This window comes from Physeter macrocephalus, chromosome 20 (assembly GCF_002837175.3).
Source record: "Physeter macrocephalus isolate SW-GA chromosome 20, ASM283717v5, whole genome shotgun sequence".
Taxonomy (NCBI): domain Eukaryota; kingdom Metazoa; phylum Chordata; class Mammalia; order Artiodactyla; family Physeteridae; genus Physeter; species Physeter macrocephalus.
In genome coordinates, this window is record NC_041233.1 from 109301791 (window position 1) to 109314195 (window position 12405).

General features: G+C 52.4%; 1 protein-coding gene across 9 annotated transcripts in view; it reads left to right on the top strand.

The window, feature by feature from the left end:
• FBXO25 (F-box protein 25) overlaps positions 1-8762 on the top strand; it is a 51818-nt gene extending 43056 nt beyond the window's left edge. For 2 of the 9 annotated variants that reach the window (XR_008616052.1, XR_008616057.1), the window contains 7 exons: positions 1124-1330; positions 1777-1811; positions 2376-2558; positions 3788-3931; positions 5951-6359; positions 7342-7368; positions 7964-8024. Coding sequence is in view for 3 of the 9 variants with exons in the window: in XM_028480872.1 (XP_028336673.1) it covers positions 1124-1330; positions 1777-1811; positions 2376-2558; positions 3788-3931; positions 4894-5019 (695 nt within the window). In the remaining 6 variants the exon portion in view is untranslated. The other 7 variants (XR_008616054.1, XR_008616056.1, XR_008616055.1 and 4 more) reach the window with 6 other exon arrangements.
• Positions 8763-12405: the final 3643 nt, after the last annotated feature.

Below are 12405 nucleotides of genomic sequence, written 5' to 3' on the forward strand. Positions count from 1 at the left end.
TGGACCACCAGGGAAGTCCCAGAGAAAGGTAATTAATCCCTGAGTTTTAAAAAGACACTTACTGTTTCATGGGTAACTAGTCACAGCTCACCTTAGCTGTATAGTGTTTCTATAATTAGCAAGGTTGTGACTTAGTTCTTAGGCATCAGATAAGCCTGTAATTTTAATTTAATGTTTGTCCTGATTAGTTAGTGGCCAGTAATACACAGAACTTTGAGTTTATGCATATATATGCCATTTTAAATATCCATTCTCATGATTAAGTATAAAAGAAAACAGAGACTGACAGGTTTAAAGGCAAAACTGTAGACTCAACCAAAAATACATTATCAGACAATATTTTGAAGTTTTAAAATCTCATCATACTTGTGATATCTCAGAAATGCCACTTTGGAGTTGCAGTGAAATTAGACCATAATTTTTTATTGTGGTTACATATACATAAAATTTACCATCTTAACCACTCTTAAGTGCACAGCTCAGTGGCGTTAGGTACATTGACATCATTGTGCAACGATTGCCACCATCATCTGCAGAGCTCACCTTGCAGAGCTGACACTCTGTCACCATAAACACCAACCAGCACGACCCTCCCCCCACTGCCCAGCCCCTGGGGCCCACCATCTACTTCCTGTCTCTGTGAATTTGACTATTCTAAGGACCTCATGTAAGGAGAATCACACAATACTTGTTCGTTTGTGGCTGGTTCTTTTTTTTTTTTTTTGGTGTTACGCGGGCCTCTCACCGTTGTGGCCTCTCCCGTTGCGGAGCGCAGGCTCAGCGGCCACGGCTCACGGGCCCAGCCGCTCTGCGGCTTGTGGGATCTTCCCGGACCGGGGCGCGAACCCGCGTCCCCTGCATCGGCAGGCGGACTCTCAACCACTGCGCCACCAGGGAAGCCCTGTGGCTGGTTCTTATCATAAGGTCTTCAAGTTTCATCCACGTTGTAGCACGTCAGAATTTCCTTCCTGTTTAAGGCTGAGTAATATTCCATCGTGTGTATATATCACACTCTGTATATCTGTGTTATCTGTTAATGGGCCCTTGGGCTGTGAAAGCAGGTCATTCTTAACAGCGGGGGTTGACTCTATCAGTGCATTGTTTTTGTTTTTGTTTGTTCCAGTTCTCGATGACCACCAAAACCCTCGCCTAATCAAAGATCTTCTCCAAGACCTAAGCTCTACCCTTTGCATTCTGATTAGAGGAGTGGGGAAGTCCGTTCTGGTGGGAAATATCAACATTTGGGTTTGCCGGTTAGAAACTATTCTCAACTGGCAACAGCAGCTACAGAATCTTCAGATGACTGAGGTATGCATTTCTTCGCCTACAAGTGAGTACGCTCTGTTTTTCTATTACAAACACTGTTGTTACTTCTAAGCGTACGTGAAAGACTGTTACAGCTTTTCCAAAGGTTTTTTTCCTTTACATTTCATAAATATTAAACTGTTGTAAGATGGACTAAGACCAGAAGACCCTTTAATGGGTTATAGGTGTCATTGGAAAGATGGTGGGGACGGTAATTATTAAAAAGAGCTGATCCTGTGGATGATGAGGTGGTGAATTAATTTACCTTTATAGGAGATCAGGTATTTCAGGCTAAAATAACGTTCAATGAATTAAGGCTAAATTGTATAGTAGTGACTCTGTTTATCTGCTGTTGCTTCTCTAGGGTTGATGTGTTGTACGTTGCATGGTGTGTACATGTGTTTATAGTTCAAAAGGAGCATGCAGATCACTCCAATTGTTCTGATGTTTTTTGTTTATTCTGGTAACTAGTTTCATCAAGAAAAATGTTGACCCTGTTGACTAAAGTAAGTGTTTTAGGTTGTGTTTTATCTCTGGTTGCTTTCAAAGGTGGCCTTGGAACACCGTAACTTTGGGCCATTTATTTGCTATCTAAACGTGGGATTTACAAAGAGCAATGATTCCCTAGTTAAGGCCCTGCAGTTACAAGGGACGATCTAACATCCAGTGTCCAGGCGGCCTTGATGTGAGCGCCGCATAGACCCCACCTCGTTCCCATGGACAGGGGCTTGTGCTGTGAGGGCCACCTGCCTGAAGACACATGCACCTGGGGCGTGTCTGCTATCCAGGCCTTGATAGATGTGGCCAGGTGCCACGTCCCCTAGTAGCTGATGCGTGGTGACGCCTCGTCAGCTGGCGAACTCGGGGAGCATGGGTGTCAGTGGTCGGGATCCCCAGGGAAGGGAATGCTTGTCGCGCAGGTCCAGGCAGGGCCGCTGCTGGGCGTTACCTGGAGAGAAGTGGGGAGGAAGGAGGGGCAGGCGGCCTTCCCGTTGCCCGGGCCTCAGACGTCAGCGTGAGCGCCGCGCTCCCGCGCCTTCTCACTGGAGTAAGTGCGCGGGTCCTCCCAGCAGGTGGACAGCGGCCTGACGCTCAGCGACCTTCCTGTGCACATGCTCAGCAACATCCTGTACAGGTTCTCGGATGGGTGGGACATCGTCACTCTGGGTCAGGTGACCCCGACGCTGTCCGCGCTTAGCGAGGACCGGCGGCTGTGGAAGAAGCTCTGCCAGTACCACTTCGGCGAGAAGCAGGTGAGCATGGGCTCCGGCCCCCGCGGCCAGGCCTGGCCACTTCGGGGAATGGACTAGAATCACTTACGGGAAAGCTTGTTCTTCATGTTGAGAAAGAGCTGTGACTCTAAACACAGCCCAGAACAGAGAAGCAGAACAAGAGCGGGTTCTTCCTGTCGAGGACGGGCCCCTCGTCTTTCCCATAACTTGAGGCCTCTCTCCGGGTGGTGTGTCACCTTTGAGATCATGGGTGGCCATCCGCTCCCGGCACCCCTGCCCTCCCAGGACCGGGCCTAGCCACGGGGACCGGCGGACTCCTGTGTGTCCCCCTCATCGTTGCCCCCTCCTCGCCCCTGACCCGTGTTCTTTCTGGAGTGAAGCACCGACAGCTGGGCATCCACGACACGCACGGCAGCGTGAAGGGCAGGGGACAGTCTCAGACGAGGCAGGATGCGATCCTGCCCCAGGGGGTCCTTGCCAAGGGGACGGACATCACGTGTCTCTTCAGACACGGGCTCGGGGCGCGTGTGGGGTCACGTGCCCGTCCCCCAGGCGGACATGGCCACTCCGGAGGGCGTGGCGGGCAGGGGTGTCCTGGCGACGAGCAGGTTCAGGCCCTGAAATGGAGAAGTGCGTGCTGGCGGGGGTGAGGCTGGGCGCGGCCAGGCCACGGGGCCGCCGTGGTCCCCCTTCTCCGGGCGGGGTGGGTGGCGGCGCCCTGGAGTGGAGTCTGATGTTCTGAGGAACCGAGAAGCTGTTTCTCAAAGTCGCCGCCCCATCGGGCAGCCCCCGACTGCCCCACGTCCTCGTCCCCACCTGTTACTCTGAGTGTTTGGTCACAGCCTCACGGGGGGTGTGAGGTGCTGCCTCCTCCCATCCCTGATGCCTGAGGTGCTGAGCATCTTTTCATGTGCTTGTTGCCCATTTGTATGTCTTTTCAAGTCCTCTGCCCATTTTGTATTTGGATTGTCTTTTCTGTTACTGAGTTGTTTTCTTTTTGTGTTCTAGTTACAAGTCCCTGGCAGATACACGATGTATGTAACTTATTTTTAGCTTAATAGTATGTCGTGGACATCATTCCAGATCAGAACCTTTAAGTCTGTTTAACAGCTCCATGGCATTCCATTGTATAGATTGAATTATATTTGAAATTTAATTTCAAATAATTGAATGTTTCATGCAGTATATTGCTTTTAAAATTGTTATGCTATGAAAACCATCTGATTCTGAACACAATTTTGTTTGTCTAGTTTTGTAGACACTTGATCCTTTCAGAAAAAGGTCATATCGAATGGAAGTTGATGTATTTTGCGCTTCAGAAGCATTACCCCACTAAGGAACAGTACGGAGACACGCTGCACTTTTGTCGGCACTGCAGCATCCTCTTTTGGAAGGTAAAAATTTCAGATGTACTCTTGGAGTTTGAGGATTAAAATTTGGAGAAACAAACTATTCGCCTAACGGTGATGGTTAAAAAAAAAAAAAAAAAAAAAGGCAACTTGTATCTGTGATAAGATAATGATGTATCACCAGGGACTGGGGCAGGGGAACAGGTTCACAAAAGTAGAACAACTTGCGGTTGGACCTGAACTTCGGGCCACCCACCCCGCCCCACTGCACTGTGGTAGCAGGTGGGGGCCTGTCCCCGAGGGCGGTGAGCGCGCTGGCTGGCGCCTCGGCCCGAGTCCTGGCGGGGCTGCTTTCTGCTGTTGTTGAGGCTCAGCCTGAGATGAGGCTCAGGATCCCCCACCCTCTTCTGGAAGCCGAGGGGGGCCCCTCACCTGTCCTCCACACTCGGCCTTAGCCTCCACTCTCGGGACCCCCGAGGACGGTGCCTCCAGGGGGCTTCTCCTCACAGCCCTGTGCCTGGAGCAGAGGCGAGGCCCACAAAGGTGCCCGGGTTTCTCAGGTGTTTGAGCCACACTTAGCAAGTCTGGTCCTCGGTGGAGACTGAGCCATGTCCGCAGTTGTCTGGGCCCATCCCCTCCCTCTCTGGCTCCCTTACTCTCCTGTCCAGGTTCTGATAAAAACAAGTTTCCAGGGCGGGGGAGTGGGGTGCTTCTGCGCACCTCCTCTCAGTAAAATCATTTCCATAGTTTGCCTTGAGTTGAATTTGCTTATTAACGTTGTGAAATTTCACTAGGGAGAAAAGTGGCGAAACTGGCAGGCGCTCTGCGCCTGCCCCTCCGTGTCCTCGGGTGTGGCTGTAGGGCCACAGGCCTTCCACCTGGTCAACACCTTGGCTGTTTGTGTATTTCTTTTGCTCTTCGTTTATCTGTAATTTGTTGCATGGATTACATGGCAGACTCTAAACTGTTGGAAGAGAAATGACTACTTTAAATTGTTTTCATTTCAGATTATATCCGTGGTAATGTGGCTCTTTTTTAACTATAACCCGTGGTTGTGGGGTGAGAGTCCCTGTGTCAACAGAGCTTTACCTCCTGTGCTGCAGGCGAGCAGGTCCTGCTGTCCCCACTCATGACCAGCAGGAGGTCACGTTATTGGTAATTTGTTGTTTTGTATTCTAGTGTAGCTTTTCCCACACGATTAAAAAGAAGCAACGTGTTAACGTGGCTGCAGTGGCTGTTCTGTGGAACCTTGTTCCTCTGGGGCAGGGGCACCTCGCGCTCATTCTCGCCGGTGCGCTGGCTGCATTCCGCGGGTACGCGGGCGAATCAGTCAGCGGGATGACAGTACATGGAGCGGAGCCCTTATTGTGCGCCCTTGGTCCCAGTCACAGGGATAGAAACGCACACCCGGGCAGGTGCCCGTGGAAAACACGTGAGGAGGCGTCTTCACGGCTGAGTCAGAGCAGATGAGACCGTCTGGTTGCTGCTCTGAACTGACGCTCCTCCCCAGGGTTTTCTGTTCTCCTGAGCAGACCACTTTATTCCAGAGAGAGACTGGGAGCGGTGGCGTTTCCTCCTGGGGCGGAAGTCTCTGCCCTTGCACGTGACGGGCGTTTCTCTAAGAATGCCGTTGCAGAGTGTGGGAGCCCTGTCTCTGAAGTAGTGAACAGAGAAGCACCCTCCTTAGTCTCCCTGTTGTTGGTGTAAGAACGTGCTGCTGAGGCATGGAGAAGCACGGAAGTTCTGGATTTTTTAAAATTGAGAGGTGATTTTTTTAGGTCTCCAGAAGAATTGGCCTGCAGATTCTTTTGTTTATGAAAATTCAGAACAAGTGTCTCCTGCTGGTCTTTTGGCTCTGCAATGTTCAGTCTTGCCTTCAAGGCTGAGCACCTCGATGTCCATGCGGCCTCAGGCCTCAGGGCCTGGCTCGGTCCACCCATGGAGTCACATTGCAGCTTTTTCTCCTAGAGGCCATTCCAACTTTATTCTGAATCTGTGGGTGGAAATTAAAAAAAAAAAAAAAAAAGGTGAGTCTCTGGAATTTCTGGTGGAAACTGCTTGCAGTGTCAGCTCCCGAGGAAGGCCCCCTGCGTTGCCCCGGCTGACCGGACTCTCCCCGCAGCTCGTCCCGCACCATCCCACGGCCTCACCCCAGTTCCCAGCCTCACGGAGCCTCCTGTCAGGGCAGACGTGCCGCGTGGAGTGGTGAAGGTTACTCAGCGCCCTGCCCTGCGCAGGGCTGGTGCTCGGAAGTGGCCCCTGCGCTTTGACTCACCTTCGCCAGCACTTTCTGCTGATGTGGAGACAGCAGCGTGACACCGTCAGATGCCGCCGGGTGCTGACGGGGCCCGCCATGGTCCGGCTCCTGCACGCTGCCGGACTCGTCCTCTTCTGCCCACGTGGGCCTGGGCTCGGACCTCTCAGCTGCCCCAGCCGTCCTGTCTCTTCTGGCTTCACTCTCTGGAGTCTGGGGGTTAGTTTTCTACCTGCCTTTGTGGGAACTCCTCCAAAGTGAAAGGAGGGGAAATACTGGGCTTAAGAACTGTGCACCACGGTCTTGGAGTCACTGAGCCGAGTCACCCAGGTGAGCGCAGGTGCCCGGCTCGGGGTCTGGCTTCCGTGGGGCAACCCTCCCAGATCGCTGAGTAGTGACTCGAGACCGCTGTGTTCCTTCCACCTGACCGTCTTCCAGCTGAGTTTCTCGACTTCATGGAACTTCGGTCAACACTGGGGGTTGGGTGAGTTGGAAGCCGGACCGAATGAGTCCGGTTAAAGGCTGGGAATCAGGACCCCGTGTCCTTTTTTGTCTCGGCGTGTCCACTGCCAGGTCCACACTGTGGGTCTGTGGCTGGAGCAGGGAGGCTGCTGGCCCCAGCCCACACTGATGGCCAGCCCCCGTCTCCAGCAAGGGTGAGGAAGCCGGGCCGGCAAGAGGCGAGAGCGGCAGGTTGGTGCTGACCTCGAGCTGAAAACCGTGGATGAGCAGGAGTCTGCGCGGGAGCCGGGCTCTGGGGCGCCTGGGCTCACGTGGAATCTGGCTCGTGCACTTAATTCCGCGGAGTTGACTCTCCGACAGTACAGAGGGAACGAGGGAGCTTCCGAGAAACCTGCCCTAAGTCTTTGCAGTGTAAACCACCGTATGTGTCAGGGCCGCTCTGCGTACTTGCAGTGAACAGCTCCGACGATTATTTAGCTCTGCAGCCTCATCAGTTGTCAGCCCGAGACTCGAGGAAGTGGAAACTATGGCAGTGTCCCAGATGGCCTGCGGGGGCTGTGGCCCTTCAGTGCTGGATGGTGCCTCCGATTCAGCTACCCGATGATTTTAGCCATTTTCGTAAATAATACACCTCCAGCCTAAATGCTAAGTACAGTCTGGCTTTTCCTAATAACCCTGTTTTCCCTTTTTTCCTCCCTTCTCTGCACTCCTTCCTGACCCTTTCTCCGCCGTCTCCAAGGACTGCCGCCTTGCTTTATTACTCGAGGTACCTCCTGCTCTGCCCGCATCTGCGCGCGTCCCCAGGAGGCCGGTGCCCCTCAGGCCGCACCCTCTGCTGATGTGCGACTGGCCTGCTTGCTTCGCCACGACCGGGGCTCCCATGAGCTGCCCTGTAGACCAGAGGGAGGGTGTAGACTTGGCCGCCAGGTCCCCGGCCTAACTGGCCCCCCGTCCCAAGGCTGCTTTGTCTCCTGACCTGAGCCCCGTTTCTGCTGCGGGACGCGGTGCTGGGCCCTTGGGTGAGTGGGGCGGGCGGTGCCGAGAGCAGGTCCCGGGGTGGACCCTGACCCACGGCGGGAGGGGAGGAGCGCGGCCAGGACGGGGGCGCAGAGCCCAGGGCTCCCTCTGGGGCCCTAACTCAGGGTGGCCCGTCTCCCCATCCACTGGAGCAGGAATTCCTTCGGGAGGTCTCTCCCCCGGGGAGCCGCGTGGCTGCCTTCATTTTCGTAGTTCTCATCGCTTGCTGTCCACGCACCTTTGTGGTGGGGTCCGGGGCGCGTTTAAACAGGCAGCTGGCGACTTCTGAGCTGCGTTCCCTCCAGAAACACGCCCCGTATGGTAACGACCCACTCCTCCCGCAGGACTCGGGCCACCCCTGCACGGCCGCTGACCCCGACAGCTGCTTCACGCCCGTGTCCCCGCAGCACTTCATCGACCTCTTCAAGTTCTAAGGGCCCCGCTGCGCTGTGGCCTGGGCAGCGTGGTAGGACGTGTCCTCCGTGACTGAGCCGTGACCTGGTGCCCAGGCTGGAGGGCGTGGAGAACTGCCCTGGCGCCTGTGGGCAGGAACACCTGTTGTTTCCACCTTTGAAGCGGGGTCGGGGAACCCAAGGAGAATCATTTCTACTTCCTTCTTTAAAAAAATTCTTTTCTTCTCCGCGCATTAAAATGGGCAACTGCATGTTTGTGAATGTGGTTCAAAGAGAGTCTGTATTTTCAGCACCACATTCTGTGCTGAACTGACACTAACAGCCAAGCATACGCTTCTTAATTGTCAAATGATAGTTTCCTGATTTTGTAGTGATTGGGGGCGGGGATAGGTCATTGATCCTGGTAAGGACATTGTGCAGAATATTTATTTTTCTTGAGCTGTATTTTAACTGTATTGGTCGTGTCCATATGAATCCTCTTGGATACAGAAGGAACCCAGGGAAGTATGTGCATGTCATCTGGGTGCTCAGCGCTGGGTTGTGAATTGTGCAGACATCCGAGACCCACAAAGGCGTGAGTCTGGGGCTGTGGTCCTGGGCTCATGGCCCGATGCTGGCAGGCAGGCGCCCTGACCTGGGGGCCAGCCCAGTGTGACCTGCACTGTACTGCTCTGAATCCCCTTTTGCAGGCAAAGTAATAAATCGTGATTATCTACCGATTTTAACTTCATCAGTTTTGCATCTTACTGAAGGAAGTAGTATCAATGATTTTGATATCATTTATTGAAACCTTTCAAAGATTGTTTTATTTTAAAAATATTGCATGTACATTTTAGAAAATTTTGAAAATAAAGGTTTATAAAAGAATGAAACTTGCGTATAACCCTGCCACCCAGAGATAGCTGTGCTTGCCAGAAGGAATGCAGGAATGGCCCCGGTGGGTGTAGGGGAGACTGAACAGGGTCAAGGACCCAAGCAAAGTCATTTCTACTTCCTTCTTAGCACATGGAAATTTGCTGTTTTGCATATTTGTAAATAAAGAGTCTGTATTTTCACTACATTCTGTGCTGAACTGACACAGCCAAGACTATGCTTAATTGTCAAATGATAGTTTCCCTCTGTGTGTATTGGGTGAAAGCTTTTCATAAAACCGTAAACATCACATATACTGTTTTCATTTTATAACCAGCCATTTTTTCAAAAGTGTTTGTGCAAATATGGTTTTTACTGGCGACATGGTACCACACAGCTGGAACAGATCACTTCGTGATCAGCATCACCACATGTGCACTTTTGTGCATCTGATGATCTCCTACGATAAACGAGAAGCAGAACCAGGGAAACGAGTCAGTTGTTTGTAAGGATGTTTCCAGAGCACTGGCGAGGATGGAAGGTGGCATCTTTCTCCCCCGAAGATGGACGTGAAGAGGCTGTGAGGTAGGACATGTCTTCTGAAAGCTTACGGGCGAGTTGTTTCTGTATTTTTTTTTAATATATAAATTTATTTATTTTTGGCTGAGCTGGGTCTTCGTTGCTGTGCACGGGCTTTCTCTAGTTGAGGCGAGCGGCGGCTACTCTTTGTTGCGGTGCACGTGCTTCTCATTCTGGTGGCTTCTCGTTGCAGAGCACGGGCTCTAGGCACACAGGCTTCAGTGTTTGCAGCACGCAGGCTCAGTAGTTGTGGCTCACAGGCTCTAGAGCGCGGGCGCAGTAGTTGTGGCGCACGGGCTTAGCTGCTCCGCGGCATGTGGGATCTTCCCCGACCAGAGCTCGAACCCGTGTCCCCTGCGTTGGCAGGCGGGTTCTTAACCACTGCGCCACTAGGGAAGCCCTGTATTTTGTTTTGCTTTGGCAAATTACCTAATTGTGTTCTTTGCCTGTTTTACTTTTGGGGTGTTGGTCTTTTTTGTATTAGTTTCTTCTTAGGAGGACATTAACCTCTTGAAGTGAGTTCTTTTCCCCAGATAACATTAAAAGTCTTGGGAGAAGAGTCCAGCTGTTCCCCCCCTATTAATTAGCCCGTTTCCAGAGGCAGCAGATGTGCTTGGACCCAAAACCGCACACAGGCATTGGCAAAACCTGTAGCAGGTGTGCCTGAGGCCCGCAGCGCTGGGAGGGGCCGTGGGCAGATACACTGGGGGCAGGCAGAGAGTTCCAGGCACACAGTTCCTGGGCCCTGATCACTCATTTACGGAAGATCAGATGACGTGAACAGGAAGAGAGGGATCGTCCTGAGCTGCAGGTTCGTGTGGCATTTCTGAGTGTGGTTCCATCAGAGGGCTCACCAGACTCGGGCTGCACGGCCTCACTCCCCGCGATGTTCCTCCACCCCTCAGGACGGCCAGGAGTGGGCCCAGAGCCGCCCCTGCGGGAACTGCCACCCCCAGGAAGTGGCGTCTGGAAGTCTGTGGCGTCTTCCTTTGCCTTGAGGTACATTTTCTCACCCGGGTTATGACTCATGGGTCAGGAGGAGCCACAGTAGGTTCTGCAGCAGGTCCAGGTGCTAGCCTGGGAGTTTCATGGCATCTGTTGTGCGTTTGCTCAGGGCTGTCCATGGAGAACCATGTCTCCTTTAGGGACAGTATTGAAGGATTTGATGTTATTTCTGCTGTAAATGCTGCTTTTAGAATCATATAGATTCTAACAAACATACAGAATCAAACAAAATGCCCACGTGAGGTGTTTGTATACTGATTTTGTATCCTGTAACTTTGCTGAAATCACTAATTAAACCTAGTGGTATTTTTTGTAGATTCTTTAGGACGTGGGTGTACATCGTGTCCTCTGCAGAGGTGGCTTTTCACCTTTTCTTCTTCCCTCCCTCCCTCCCTCCCTCCCTCCCTCCTCTCCTTCCCAGCGTTCAGCCCCAGCCCCGTGCGCGTGGGCGGCAGTGCACACCCCCACCCCCCCAGCGTGCTCCCGGGAGGCTCTCCGCCCTTCGCCTGTGGGTGTGGTGCATGCTGGGCATCTCTGTGGACCCTGTTTCAGGGTGAAGTGCTCCCTTCCAGCCTTGCTTTGTTGACGTGTTTGGTTTTTTTTTTTAGTCATGAAAGGGTGTTAGATTTTGTCGAGTGCTCTTTCTGTGTCTACAGAGGTGGTCGTGTGTTGACTTTTGTAGGTTGAACCAACCTTGCATTTTCAGGCCAACGTCCCATGTGGTTTCCATACACGCTTGGCGAGTTTAGTTTGCTGGTTTTACTGAGCATTTTCACAAGAGAGATTAGCTTTGCTTTTCTGGTGAGTCTTTGTCTGGTTTTGGTATCAGGGTGAAAACAGCCTCCTAGAAGGGGCTTGCCTTGGGAGCATCCCCTCCCATTTTCTGGGAAGGGTTTGTGAAGAATTGGTGTGAGTCCTTCTTTAAGCATTAGGATAATTCCTTGGAAACTGAAGTTCTGAGGAGAAGCGTCTGTTTTCAGTTTAGTGACCTCCTCCCTTTGGGAAAATCCTTTGCCTTTAACGGGACAGGGTAGTTTTGTCTTAGGTGAGACGTATCTTGGTTAGAGCTCATTTTCTTCATCATGGGGCCTAACCTAGCAATAAACGGGCTGTAAACTTAATCTGCTGCTTTCCTCCATAGTTACAGAAGGAAGTGTGCTGAAAACCATAGATGAAAAGGCAGAAGCTGTCTTGGCTTATGACATTTATTTCTTTCATTAACAACGGTGTGAGCAAATGCATATGCTTCACTCCTCTCCCTTTCCTGTGTTCCCCACCAAACGCAGCATCACCCCCACCCGGTGAGATGCCCAAGGATCCGCAAACCTGGGAGGGAAAACCCTGAGGGAGCCAGTGATTTCCTGCTGCCAACACCTGCTTGGCTGAAAGCCCCGACATCCACTTGCTTCTCAGCTCGCACTCCCCGGCTCCTATCTGGGTGTGGTCACGTCTTCTGACCTCACTCCAGACGAGCTCTGCTTTTTGTCCCTTTTTGCAGAGGGAGCAGACCCTCACTTTTGGAGAACAGTGTCCCCTGGGCGCCCCCCAGAATCCCAGCAGGGACATGCCACGCGCACCTTCCCGACCCCTGCTATGGCTGGTGCGGCCTGCTCCTTCCCACCGCACAGGTGTGACTGCAGCGCCCCCTCGCCAGCACCTTCTGGGTGTCATCGGCACACGCGTCTCTCAGGCGTATTCCTGGGGGGGCCTGTTGCCCTCCCCGCCCCCAGCACCGACTCAGGCCCACATGGAGAACAGAGGTGCTCAGAGCACAGCCACCTGAGGACGCGAGAGGGCTTTTCATGTGCCTCTCGCTCAGGATGGCGAGATTCTCCACACACGCTGTTCTTCTGTGTCAGACACGAGAGACACCTCAACTGTGTTGTTTTTATTATTTGGATAAAATTTTCACTTTTCTTTGATAGTCATTTGAGAAA